The sequence below is a fragment of the Crinia signifera genome, chromosome 8, assembly GCF_055691185.1.
Source record: "Crinia signifera chromosome 8, ASM5569118v1, whole genome shotgun sequence".
Taxonomy (NCBI): Eukaryota; Metazoa; Chordata; class Amphibia; order Anura; family Myobatrachidae; genus Crinia; species Crinia signifera.
This window is the reverse complement of record NC_139224.1, coordinates 112,637,734-112,651,800: the sequence shown is the minus strand read 5'-3', so window position 1 is coordinate 112,651,800 and position 14,067 is coordinate 112,637,734. Positions and strand designations below refer to the sequence as shown.

General features: G+C 45.1%; 1 protein-coding gene and 1 long non-coding RNA gene across 4 annotated transcripts in view; one reads left to right on the top strand and one right to left on the bottom strand.

The window, feature by feature from the left end:
* The window catches only part of SUCO (SUN domain containing ossification factor), a 100,258-nt gene extending 87,688 nt beyond the window's left edge, over positions 1-12,570 (bottom strand). For all 3 annotated transcript variants that reach the window (XM_083157031.1, XM_083157032.1, XM_083157033.1), the window contains exon 1: positions 12,110-12,570. In XM_083157031.1, coding sequence (XP_083013157.1) covers positions 12,110-12,162 — 53 coding nt within the window. In that variant the 5' untranslated portion in view covers positions 12,163-12,570. The remainder of the gene's footprint in view (positions 1-12,109) is intronic.
* LOC146026393 (uncharacterized) lies at positions 12,355-13,046 on the top strand. The gene is made up of 2 exons (XR_014454442.1): positions 12,355-12,606; positions 12,910-13,046. It is a non-coding gene; the product is annotated as an uncharacterized LOC146026393 (long non-coding RNA).
* Positions 13,047-14,067: the final 1,021 nt, after the last annotated feature.

The following is a 14,067-nucleotide window of genomic DNA, read 5'->3' as shown; positions in this document are numbered from 1 at the left end:
TGGCCTGATTCAGAGTTGATCACAAATTAGAAATCGTTTTAAAATGAGCAAAAACATGTGCACTGCAGGTTTCTAACATGTGAGAGATATGCAGCATATACACGGGGCAACTGAAGACGATGTTGTTTAGCACAGATAACAGCATATATCGCTGGCACACATGCGATGTACCAATGATGTGTGCTGACTGATCTGTGCGGACCAGTTTTCTCACCATGAGAACACTGCCGATTTTACCAGATTTATACTACATGCAGTATAAATGTAGTCAGGCGATGGCAATGCATCGACGTTGATGAGTATATGCACATGGAGCAAACAAGGCTTCATTTCTAAGTGATGTAGTCAGATCACTTCGATATAACCATGGAATTGCCTCATTAGATTTGGGGGGGGGGGGGGGGGGATATATTTTGTTTCTGTGCAGATGCTTTATTTTTACAATACAATTTACATTTAGAATACTGTGGGGTTTGAAGGATAACTTGGCGCTACACTTGGGGGATCTGCCAATCTGGGTATATGGAGAACTACCCTAGGTCTCCTTTGAATAGACAATGTAAATAGGGGTTAATACAATAGGGGTTAATACCAGGGTCGCTTTCCCCCCCCCCCCCCCAAACCACCCCCGTTGCGGCTTCCCCCACCACAGCCGCGGCATTTCAATTACCTTTTCTGACGATCTCCAGAGAGGGGACGGGGCCAAAGTGTCATCATCGCGTCGTTTAGCCCAGCCCCCTTCACGGAGATCATCAAATTGAGGCACTTACCTTAATAATGTCACATTTAAGCCCCGCCCCCGAACTCCTGCTGAAAGTCTCCTCTCCGGATTTCTCCCGGAGAGGAGCTTTCTAATGGCGGCAACCCTGGTTAATACTCAAATATTAGGCGCTTTTTTGGACACTAAAGGATATGTGAAACGAATAGTAATAAACGGATAATACTCTCCTTTATATGTAGATCTGTTTTTCCTCCAAATTTCAGCAGTTGTCGGTAAGGTCACAATGGGTATATGCAGGGCTATTTTTGTGCAGGCTCCAGCAGGAACTGAGGCCCTTATTCTAGCTCACTCTTTCTGCCAAAATATTTCTTAGATGGACAAAACCATGAGCACTGCAGGTGAGGCAGGTGTTACTTGTGCAGAGATAATTAGATTTGGGTGGGGTTTTACTTCTGCCTTACCTGCAGTGCACATGGTTTTGTCCATCTAAGAAATATTTTGTCAGAAAGAGTGAGCTAGAATAAGGGCCACAGTTCCTGCTAGAGCCTGCACAAAAATAGCCCTGGGTATATGGAAATTAAGCACAGTGATTAACATGCAATGGGTGAATTTGTTTAGAGTTTCAACCTTCTAGACAACACTTCATCGCATATCAAAGTGTTGTCTAGAAGGTTAAAACTCTAAACAAATTCACCCATTGCATGTTTATCACGGTGCTTAATTTCCATATACCCATTGTGACCTTACTGACAACTACTGAAATTTGGAGGAAAAACAGATCTACATATAAAGGAGAGTATTATTCATTTATTACTATTCGTTTTACTTATCCTTTAGCAATTTACATTTAGTTTGCACACACCACACCCAACTCTAAAGCTCCGCACACATTGAGCAATATATTGCTCAGTGTCCCGTTTTCATCAGCGACCAGAGTCTCTGATGAAAAGACGACACTGCTGGGGGAAATAGCTGATCGCCGGGGGAAGCCGCCTTGACCGGTGACAGTCGCCCCGTACACATGGGGATATGGTCACTCTTACCTCATGGGTTGTCTTTTTATTCAGAGTGCAGTTTCTGTACTTCTACATTTCAGATCGTGCAACAGTGACATATAGAAGTATTTAAAAACTGTCTGCATGCTAATCTTGTATGGAAAAAAAAAAAAATCAGCTACAATCCAGTGCTATTGCTCTAGGTCTATGTTACACATGGGTGATAAAAAGTTCTGATCTCCCAGTCAGATATTTACATTATCAGGAACTGCATTTAAATGTTCAATAAAAAGAAAAAAATAGACATAAAAAAGGCAGTCACAATTCCAATAGTAACATAATGCATGGATGGACAAAAGATTTCTTTATTTACCAGTCCTGACAAAGCAGCGTTTCTCTTTAATCCTAAATTATACAGCAATATATATTTATGAGTAATCTGGGCCTCATTTACAATTTTATGTACAGATCTGCACTAGAACAAATCAAACCAAAAAATAAGTTTTTCAAAGAAGCTTTTTCCATACAGTAATATCTAATGGCAAACCTTATTTTTGCACAGCGATGAGAGGACAATGCCCCATCACAATTTTACAGATGCACTTCAATTAGAGGCGATCACTGATTTGCATTTGCAGGCCTTCTTGCAGCTACATGGTATTGATATTTAAAACTACACCTTCCAGATGGTTTTACCACAAACACTGTAAAGGTCCATACACACTGGGCCACTATGCCCAGCGATGATGTCAATCATCTCTGCGGGGAAAGCCGCTCAGTGCATACACACTGAGCGGCTTTCCTGGCCGGCGCCACCGGAGGGAAGGGGGAGGGGGGGGGGAGGACAGCATTGCATAGTGCAGAGCAAAGCAAAGCCGCCCTCAACGCCGCTCATCTACTGGTATAACCTTCAGGTGAGCGGCTTTCCAGGCGATTTTGCAGGAGCGCGCAGCAGCGCTCACTGCCAGGCCATACACACTGGGCCACTTTGAGCTGAACGACGTTCAAACCTGTTTTCAGCGACTTTCAGCTCAAAGTCGCCGAGTGTATGGGCCTTAAGAGGCTCTCTGTATAAACTTTCAGCATAGATTGCCATCCAGATAGGTTTTCCTAGAAACTGTTGCTGACTAAGCTGGAGCATAAACAGATAATTTTCTGTTGTGTAGAACTGTGAAGCTTCAGGATTCATACACACCACTGCCTGCTATAAATTGGGGACTTTTCACATTATTGCACGGACATTTAGAAATTGTGTAATCACAAATTATTCCAGTTCAGCTTACTTCTAAAAATAGTTTCATTTTAAGAAACAGGAAGAGAATTGCATGTGTGCAAGCTGAGGCTGCAATTCTACATGAATTTATAGAAATCACAGGGAATATTTTAAAACAGCCCCACGAGGGGACGCGGAATACATGTGAAGTAATCCGCTGCGCTCACCACACTTTATAATATCAACTCCACGCCGGCGTGGATAGTGGGGTATGAAAAGCTCAGGAGGACACGTAACTCGTCCGCTCGCCACGCTGCGGGCTGGTGTATAGTGGGGGTTTCAAATGGAGGCATTTGCCAGTATGAAACATGGAGAATTGGCAAATGCCTCCTTTATTCTGCATGAGATGCACAGGGCCACTACGCAGGGCTGCCGCGGAGTCACTACACTAGGCAGCCGTTGGGCTACGCTGACAACGTAGCTTAGCCTACACAGAAAACATAGCGTAGCATGATAATACACAAGTACCAAAATACTTGCTCTGAAGGTGTCAGAGATAGAGCTATATCTATCTATTTCATTTCTACACCTCCCATTTACAGGCATGCCAACGAATAGAAAAACTCAGCTGCAGGAAAAGTACAGCATGGTTTAGTTCATCATTCAGTGTAGACCATTTTTTTTATAAAAACTAAAAATGATAAAAAAATGACAATTAATTTAAAACCAGACTGTTCGATTTGCAAAACAAATAAAAAAAAATTATTGGAAATTGTATTCCTCCATTAATAAACAGAACCTGTCCAATACACAGCTGATGACCGCAATGCACAAGTTAATTAATTTAATCGTTTTGTCTGAATCTCTCAATAAACTTTTGGCCTAGGGGCTGTGGAAAAAAAATACGGATACCGGTGTTCATGAAAGTTTAGGAACCACTGGAGTATACTGTATCAGGCACATAAACCTTTCATTTACTCTATGCTATGTTATCACTAGTTAATAAGTTATATGAAAAAGAACACATATACATGTAATATATGGCAATCAAACGTATTTTCTTCCATTGCGTCTGTTGTTCTAGCACTTATAAAGCATACATTTCTTCCCCTTTTATGGTTATCAGGTGCACAAACAGGAAACCTAAAGATCCTTTCATACTTAAATGATTATATTAAATCCAGATTTACATATTTCAAGAAATTCCAGTTTAACAGGTTCAGAGATAAAGTGAGAAAAGACACGCTATTGCCAAACATTTCTCAAAGAACTTAACAAGTAATAATTATAAAAATGGGCATAATATCGGCACAGTTCACACAGTATGTGGGTACTTAGCCGACACTGTAGAGATGACGGGGTAAATATACTAAAGCGGTGTACACACGGGGCGTTATATTGCTCAGTGTCTCCTTTTTATCAGCGACTAGAGATGGTCATTGATTAAAGGGAACCAGCTGGTCGCAGGAGCATAAGGGGGCTAAAAACGGGAGCACGCACCGATGCACACTCCAATCTCTGGCAATATGGTCGCACAGTGACCATATTGCCAGTGATAAATGCCCGTGTGTACGCACCTTAAGATGGGAGTTCTTTTGAAGATGGCATATTGCCCATTGTAACCAGACTTACTTCTTATTTATTTAGCACCTTCCACCTGCTATGGGCAACATTCAATCTTCAATAGAAATCTTACCCCAACATGTAATGGTGTCAGGGAAGTAGCTCTCGCAGGTGCTGACAGCTTCAGCTACTTCTACATACATGCATACACAGGTACTGCCTTACTCATAATAATGAGAATGCTTTTGCTGACATCATAGGATGACAAATGGGAGGTCAGCAGCTGCCTATCTTGACATTTCTACAGTGGCTGGATCATCTTTCAATCTCCTAATTCCAGCCATACCACACCACTGGTAGCTGCAAACATTCCGGTCAGTAATGGCCGGCTTGATAATGCCTCAATTAAGAGAGGACACACTATCAAATGGGGTCTACCACAAATATCAGGCTTCCAACATGTGGAAGATGGAGCAGTTCTGTACTGTTTTCTGTAGTACAGTGCACAGAGCAGTGACATCATCACAGCATCATCATTGTGCCATATCCCTGGCTTACAGCTGCAGTGACTAGCGATGGGGATAACAATAAGTACTGCGCCAAGTTCCACACGCAGCTAAAAGTGTAAATTCTCTATACTAGTGTTCCTGCTAGGCTGTTTTAGCAGGGCACTGCGCCTTGCCTTGATTTTTAAAGGGCAAAATGTGCTCTGACACTCTAGCAGCGCCACCGGCTAAAAGAGCCTGCTGCCAGTGCTGCCATAGATGGTGATGCCCGGTGCTTCCCCGGCAGCTCAGGGACTTCATCGGGGCCAGCCAGCCCCCCCCCCCCCTTTAGTGACGCCGCGGCCCGGGAACGCTCCCTTTAGTGACATCGGTCCACCCCTCTTATGCGGCCCCCGTGCAGCAGCGCCCTGCCCCATTTAGTTCCTAGAAGGAACAAGGTGTACACACACTAACCAGTATATTGTGACACAAACCCCTAATAAAAATGGGAGAACTCCTCTGTATGCCTTTGCTGAATAGAAATCACGGTAGACGGCGCAGAAAAGCAGCACTACTACCACTCTCACCCCCTGTGAAATAGAGCACCCATTTTATCATTCTTCCCATTGATAGATTAGTGCAATTGATAGATAGAATAGTACAATAAAAGGAGCTATAACAAAGAAACATAATTTGATGGCTGATAATGTCCATTGTAATCTGCCTATGTGTATATACACTCACTTTAAAGCTGGATACACACTGAAGCAATGTTGACAAAGAAGGAACCAAGATGTTCATTAACACAATGGTGTTTCTAGCAAAATGGGTAGGTTTGATGTGCAGCACGTAATATGGGCGATATGCCAGTCCGAACCTCCCCACCAGACGGGGTATTACTCTGTTATGATTTCATACCTCCTACACACTAGGGTTAATTTCTTTTTGGGGGTTGGGAAACAAATAACTTATCTTTCTGGATTTTGGGAGGAACCCCATACAAAGCACAGGGAGGAAATGCTTATCTCAACACAGTTAGAGCCACAGTGGGAATCGAACAGATGACCTCAGTGCTGTGAGGCAGTAATGCTAACCAATACCATCACACCATCCTTTAGGGCTTAGCATAGGATCTGAGTTGTGGCCAATGAATGCACACGTAGCAGGCATGAAAACTGTAGCAAATCTGAAAGGTGTAAAAGTCTGTTGCAGAGAAATGTCATAATACTCTCAGGAGAAGAAACGCGCAAGACTAGAATTACACAGTTCTGTATCAGAAAACGACTTCTTAATTAAATGTAGAGTTGGATGGAAATTGGGTCCATGTGCTCCTCCTACACAGTAAACCAAATAGATTTACACCATACGCCAAATTCGTGCAACTAGGGCTATGCGGAATTGGACATTGGTGCATGTTTTCATAGGCATATATTGCAATAGACTCCACATCACCTGTACATGGATCTGGATCATGCACAATAAAAAAAAAAAAAAAAAACACTCAAGATTCTCTCCATCCAACAGGCTTATGCTAATCACAGCATCAGACCACTCAGCATGTGACATAACATATTGCATTCTACATGTACAGATGTGTCCACACATCTTGGATTTATTGTGCCATGTATGGCACACCTTGGACTCTGCAAAAGTCATGCAAATTCTACTGCTGCAAACATTTTTTTAGAATCCATCTACTTGCTACATTTGGAAAAACAGCTAAGCCGTGTTTTACATATTGTTGTTGTTGAGAAAAAAAAAAAAAAGGATGTATGTGGACACATATGTATGTTAGAAGATTAAAGAAAGAAAATACTGCTGCTGTTCACTCATAAAAAAAATTACATAAAAAGAAATTAAATGTTTGAATTGAAAATGAGATTTGTGTAAGTAAAGCAGCCAAGACATTACCAAAACATTTTGCTCTAATTAGTTATTACACTGAAATGAAACGCATACCACCAACCTACGTTTTAGCCTAAATAGCTTTACTGCTGCAAACACACAAAACTTCTGTCTCCCACAAGCTAGTGCCAGCCACAGAATACAGACTCACTGATGACCAGGCAGGATTTGCCATCACAAAAAAGTAGTGTTTAGTACAGATACATTATTCTTCTACACTGACCCATTAAAATCCCACATTTTACAGCTGCACGTGACAAATATATGACAATACAGCAAATATAACTGCAAGACGAACATTTGCAGGGATTTACTTCAGAATAAAGAAAAAGGTTTGTCCCCAAAACTAGGGAATTTCTAAACTATCCATTGAATTCTGTGTAACAGTTTACTGGAAGCCCTGCCCCACAAGAGCAGTTTAGTTTGTTACATTTATTATAGGCTTTTGTAATAATTATAGATTTTAAGTGTTTCATCGGTCTGCAGACTTCACAACCAACAGATAGTTAGGTATTTTCAAAGCACTTTCAAAAGAGTTATGGTGTGTATATAATACTATATAGTCAAAATCGCATCAGTATCGCACGCAGATCGCAAGGGTTTCGATCCCGATGTGCGCTCCCGTATCGCACAGCAGGAAGTCTTGGCTGCCTTGTCTATATAGTGCAGATCTGCACTATATAGTCAAAATTGTATGCCATTGCATGCATGCCGAGCGATGCAATGGTATAGGGGATCGCATGGCATATCTCACTGTGTGTACACACCATTTCTATCGTAGCAAAGCAAAATAAATAAAGGTACTCTTTACCTAGCACGGCGCCCGCGATTACAATCGCGGGCGTCGGGGGTAAAAAATCGCGGGCATCGCGGGTAAATCAAAAACGGGTGCGACGCGATGCCCGCGATTTTCCCATAGGGATCAATGTTAAAAGTCAGATTGGTCGCGATTTTAGCGTTAATTGGCTCAATGCCCGCGATTTTGACATAGGAAACAATGTTAAATGGGCCACAGAGCCCTAATAGTCCCCCTGAAGTGTTAAATGGCCCCCACAATTTTTAACGCCACCCCACGATCAACGTGAACCCGAAGCGTGGCGAGCGCAGCGAGCCCGCGAGGGGCGGCGGTACGCGTCCTCCGACCTTTTCATACCCCCACTATCCACGTCGGCGTGGAGTTGAGAATAGAATAGTGTGGCGAGCGCAGCGAGCCACCGAGCCCGAAGCGTGGCGAGCGCAGCGAGTTGAGAATAGTGTGGCGAGCGCAGCGAGCCCGAAGCGTGGCGAGCGCACGCGGATACCTTCACAGTTATACGCGTCCCCTCGCGGGCTTCACAGGTGTCCGTGGCGACGCGGACACCTGTGAAGCCCGCGAGGGGACGCGTTTACCTGTGAAGGTATCCGCGTGCGCTCGCCACGCTTCGGGCTCGGTGGCTCGCTGCGCTCGCCACACTATTCTATTCTCAACTCCACGCCGACGTGGATAGTGGGGGTATGAAAAGGTCGGAGGACGCGTACCGCCGCCCCTCGCGGGCTCGCTGCGCTCGCCACGCTTCGGGTTCACGTTGATCGTGGGGTGGCGTTAAAAATTGTGGGGGCCATTTAACACTTCAGGGGGACTATTAGGGCTCTGTGGCCCATTTAACATTGTTTCCTATGTAAAAATCGCGACCAATCTGACTTTTAACACTAAAATCGCGACCAATCTGATTTTTAACATTGGTCCCTATGGGAAATCGCGGCCATCGCATCGCACCCGTTTTTTAGTGCATGCGATGGTCGCGATGGGCGCCGTGCTAGGTAAAGAGTACCTAAATAAAATATAAAATACATGTAACAATGCAATTGTTCCTCCAGAGGAAGAGTTTTGCCTGAGTAGTGCAAGCACTTTGTACAATGATAACAGAGTGATGAACACCTGTCATCCAGCCTCACCAGTTTGCTTGTCAGGCACATGTCTATATGATCTACCCAGCTTTAGTATAAAAACACTCTATATATAGTAGTGTGAGATATGTCTAGGTGTGTGCACGCACGTACACACACTATATATAAATATTATTTATATAGTACACACATAGGCACTCTGATATGGCGTCTCAGCTTTAGGACACTGACTATATTTATCACAGTAAACGAACACCACAAGTGAATGGTAAAAAAAAACACAATATAAAAAGGATGTACACATTAAACAAGGCATCATGTCATACATACAGCACTCAATATACATAGGTAGGCCTACATACAGCAAACATTATGTAAGTGAGGAATGCAGGCACACTAAGTACCTACTGCATAGCACACGATATATACTGTATATGCACGGTCAGTACCTACAGCACATGATGAATATAATGTATGCACACAATGTATACATGATGTATAGGCACCCTGTCAGTATGTATATATAATGTATAGGCACAGTGTCAGTACATACAGCACACAATGTATATGAGATGTTTAGGCATACTGTCAGAACAAACAGCACATGATGTATATATGATATATAGCAGGCCTGGCCAACCTGTGACTATCATGCTGTTATGTAACTACAAGTCCCAGCATGCCTTTCCACAGTTTTGTTATTAGGGAAAGCTAAAACTGTGTAAAGACATACTTGGATGTGTAGTTTCACAACAGCTGGAAAGCCCCAGGTTGGCCATGTCTGATATACTGTACATGAACCTTGTTAGCAGGGTTCGCAAATACGCGCTACAGCGCGTATTTTACCCAAATCAAAGACCAGGGACTTACTTTTATAAAAGGGGCGGGTCCCCCAGGATGCGCTTCATCCGGATTGGCCGCCTGGTGCCGGAGATCAGCTGCAGCAATGTGACAGGCAGGTTCTGAGCAGTGGGTCTCCGCCGCCCCGCCACTGCAGCCGAGGGGAGCGCATCGCGCATCTCTCCTTCCCCTCCCTGTGTCACTGTGACTGGGCTCTCAGCCAATCATAGCTTGCGGGCCGGCAGCCAATCAGGAGCCAGCCTGCGAGGTATGATTGGCTAGCGGCCCGAACACAGTGAAGCTGGGAAAGGAGAGACGCGTGATGCGCTCCTCTGAGCCTGGAAGAAGCAGCAGGAGCGGCGGAGGAGGAGACCTGGACACCAGAAGGGTGAGTTACTTGTGCTGCTGCTGGCTTCTGGCACTGGGGGCATAACTAGCACTGTGGGGTTGCATACGTGTGGCACTGTGGGGGCATATATGGCACTGGGGGCATATGTGTGGCACTGAGGGCATACCAGGCACTTCGGGGGGCATAAAGTTTTGTCATGTAGCCACTCCCCCTTGTGTCATATGACCACACCCCTGACCACGCCCATTTTTCGCTGCCACATTAAACCTGAGCCTTTTTTCTACTTGCACCACTGCCTCCAAGTGAGTGAAGAGCATGGAGTAACCTGTTGGACATACTGGATAAGTGAGTCTGCACACCTGTCTGCTGTAGTATATGCAGCACTAAGGGTCCCAAGGGAAGGCTGGGTGCCCCCTTTCAGAGATGGTGCAATATATATTACAGAATGTATATAAGAGTACTGGGGCATTATGGTGTGTGGCACAATATGTACTGGGCATTATGGTGTGTGGCATGTTTTGGAATGGGTATAATGGTGTGGCATAATGCGTAATGGGCATAATTTTGTGGCATAACAGTGTGTGGCATAATGCGTAATGAGCATAACAGTGTGTGGCATAATGCGTAATGGGCATAACAGTGTGTGGCATAATGCGTAATGGGCATAACAGTGTGTGGCATAATGGGCATAACAGTGTGTGGCATAATGCATAAAGGGCATAACAGTGTGTGGCCTATTGGGCATAACTGGGGGGGGGGGGCTTTATTCTGTTGGGACCCAGAAAAGGTCAGGTAGGACCCCAATTTTTGTAAGTGAGGGATCCCAGGGACTCACATTTTTTTAGGTTTTCGCAATCACTGTTAGTACACGCAAAACAAAATATATAGGATGTTTAGTCACCCTACATACATACAGCACACAATGTATATACGATGTGCTGTATAGTCAGTGTCTACTGTATATGTGATGTAGGGATAGTCATCGACAATTCATAATCATTGATAGTTTATGGCTGATGTTGAATAGTTTTTACCAAGACCAGATAGTTCTTCCTCTCCTCCCCTCCCCCCCCCCGCCATCACTCATCAAACCCCAGCCCCCCAGTTCTGATTGACGCACAGGCCAGTTAAAGAAAATGGATGACGATCAATACTTTAAAGCAATGATGGTCATCCATTACGTATTATGCTGCCATAATGAATCAACGACCATTTCTACTACTGCCATCAATGGCGTTTGTCCTGAAGATGGGCTACAGCCCGAAACACCATAGGCAGACAGTAAAAAAGTCCTGGAGTGACATCCCTTTTATCAATATCTATACCAGAGGAGCTTTCCGTTTGGACGGGCACATACCGCATATGGCTGCACAGCATAATTGCAAAATATATATATATCTATAGATATATTGTCCATGCGGTGTGCGGCACTTGGGTCTTCGCAAGGAGGCTACGTGTTTTTTTATAAGACCCAAGTGCCGCACACGGCATGGACAATATATCTGACCATCATTGAGACACTCCAAAGTGAAGGCATGGGCACTTTTCATCAAGGAGCTGAGAGAGATATATATCTCTCTCTATCTCACCATGTCAGTACATAAAGCACAAAACGTATGTGGTGTATATATTATGTAAACATGATGTACACGCGCCCTGTATATATGATGCATAGTCATCCTATCAGTACATACAGCACTTACTGTATATGTTATGTATAGTCACCTTGTCAGTGTTTATATATGATGGATAGTCGCCCTGTCGTTGTATATATGATGGATAGTCGCCCTGTCGTTGTATATATGATGGATAGTCGCCCTGTCGTTGTATATATGTCATGTATAGCCACCCCGTCAGTGTGCATAGCTGATGGATAGCCACCCCGTCAGTGTGCATAGCTGATGGATAGCCACCCCGTCAGTGTGCATAGCTGATGGATAGCCACCCCGTCAGTGTGCATAGCTGATGGATAGCCACCCCGTCAGTGTGCATAGCTGATGGATAGCCACCCCGTCAGTGTGCATAGCTGATGGATAGCCACCCCGTCAGTGTGCATAGCTGATGTATAGGAAACCTGTCAGTATGTATATAGGACGTATAAGCACCCTCTCAGTACATACAGCGCACGGACACGCTGTCACCACATCTCACCAGAAGAAGGAGATCAGGAGGTAGCAGCATATCAGAGGTAGCCGCTTCGTCATCTTTCCCGGGCCTCTTGTCGCATCCTCGCCGGCATCTCCGGAGCCCTCACAGTGAATAAAAGCTCAGGCCGAGCAGTCGTGTGTTGCTGCCGCTGTAATGCTGGAGTCTGTACAGCACCGAGCCCCTCAGCGGCGGCTCCTCCCCCTCACCACGTGACCGCACGTCCAACGCGGCCGTTACTAAGAGGGCGCCGTACACCCCAGACAGCTGAGGTGGAAGGGGACGCGTCACCCGGAGCAGCGCCGGCAAATCAGATGCGCGCCTGGGTGTACTCCCCCTGCGTGCGAGTGCGTGTTGGTTTGCTCCAGAGTTGGGCGGCGACTGCAGAGCCTCCTGTCACTGTCACACCTAGTGGGTCTCATCTCCCACAGCAATAGAACATCTCAGCTGCCTCAGGGATTCTACCACAGTGCGGTGTCACTGAGGAGGCTGCTCCATTCTCAGTCAGTGTAATGTGTATGGCACAGGGGCAGCTGAGGGCTACATGACGTCATATCCCGTGTGTGTAATATGTATCACACTCCAATTGCATGATGATAGTGCAGTGCCACAAGGGGGAGGGACGCTGCATGGGCACACAGGCTGCTACCAACTCACTGCTGCCAACTGGCTGCATAAGTAGGACTGTTTCTTGCCTGACAATGCCGTGTAACCAACGCAGAGAGACTTGTTGCTAGAGCATGGGTAGTAGGAGCTGACATTTTGTATATGAGCAATGAGAGCTGTGCTCTGTTTATTATTTCCAGGTGTCATCAGCTGAAAGGACAGAATAAATGACCCATCCGATGGCTGCAGGAAATAAGCCTGTTATGGAGGCAACCAATGAAAACGCAAAATCGAATGAAAGAATAAAAACATTTCCATGTAACTGGAGAACTCATAATGGATGCATAGTGTGTCGCTCACACCGAACATCCCGCACCCATACTTAGCCACACTTACATACTTACACCCAGGGCTATTTTTCTTCAGGCTCCAGCAGGAACTGTGGCCCTTATTCTAGTTCACTCTTTCTGACAAAATATTTCTTAGATGGACAAAACCATGTGCACTGCAGGTGAGGCAGGTGTTACTTGTGCAGAGATAATTAGATTTGGGTTTGGGTTTTACACCTGCCTCACCTGCAGTGCACATGGTTTTGTCCATCTAAGAAATATTTTGTCAGACAGAGTGAACTAGAATAAGGGCCACAGTTCCTGCTGGAGCCTGCAGAAAAATAGCCCTGCTTACACCCATACTTCCCGGGTATGGGTAAAAAACGGATCCGGACCTGACATCAAACTCTGCATCCCAGGCATGTAGCAAAAACTGGAACGTTCCGGACCCCTTCCCCATGTCTCTGGTGAAAGCTATCACAGGCATTCCCCCGAACAAGCTTCAGAATGCAGATTTTGATGTCCGGTTCGGGGTCTTGTCCGGGTCCAGTTTTTTACATAGCCCCATACTTCCCTCTCTGGCATATACACTGAGTGATTACCCGGCCCAGCGATTTTCATGGGCTGTGAATCACTCCACAGAAAGTGGTTCGGTTGGCTGGTAAAACAGCCTGATGGCCGGTGATGTGGGATTGCATATCAGTACTCATCCCCCAGCCATAGACATTAGCAGATTTTGTGTTAAAAGTAGCTCAAAACACCAAAACTGAGCTACTTTTAGCTCAAAATCACCTAGTGTGTATAGGTCTTTAGTTGTGCCATAAATAGTTATGTCAGCCCCATAAAATTGTGTCAAGTCTAACTTGTGGGAGTGAGAACATCTCCCACATGTTTAGTTCAGGCTTGTCTACCCTCCCGGAATGGGAAAATCGGGTCCGCCTCCTTTGAAAGTGGGCAAGTCTGCTGCTTGCTGGTTTTGCATAATTTAAGCCCGCCCCCTCTCCGTGGCCCGCAAATCACTGAGTTTTC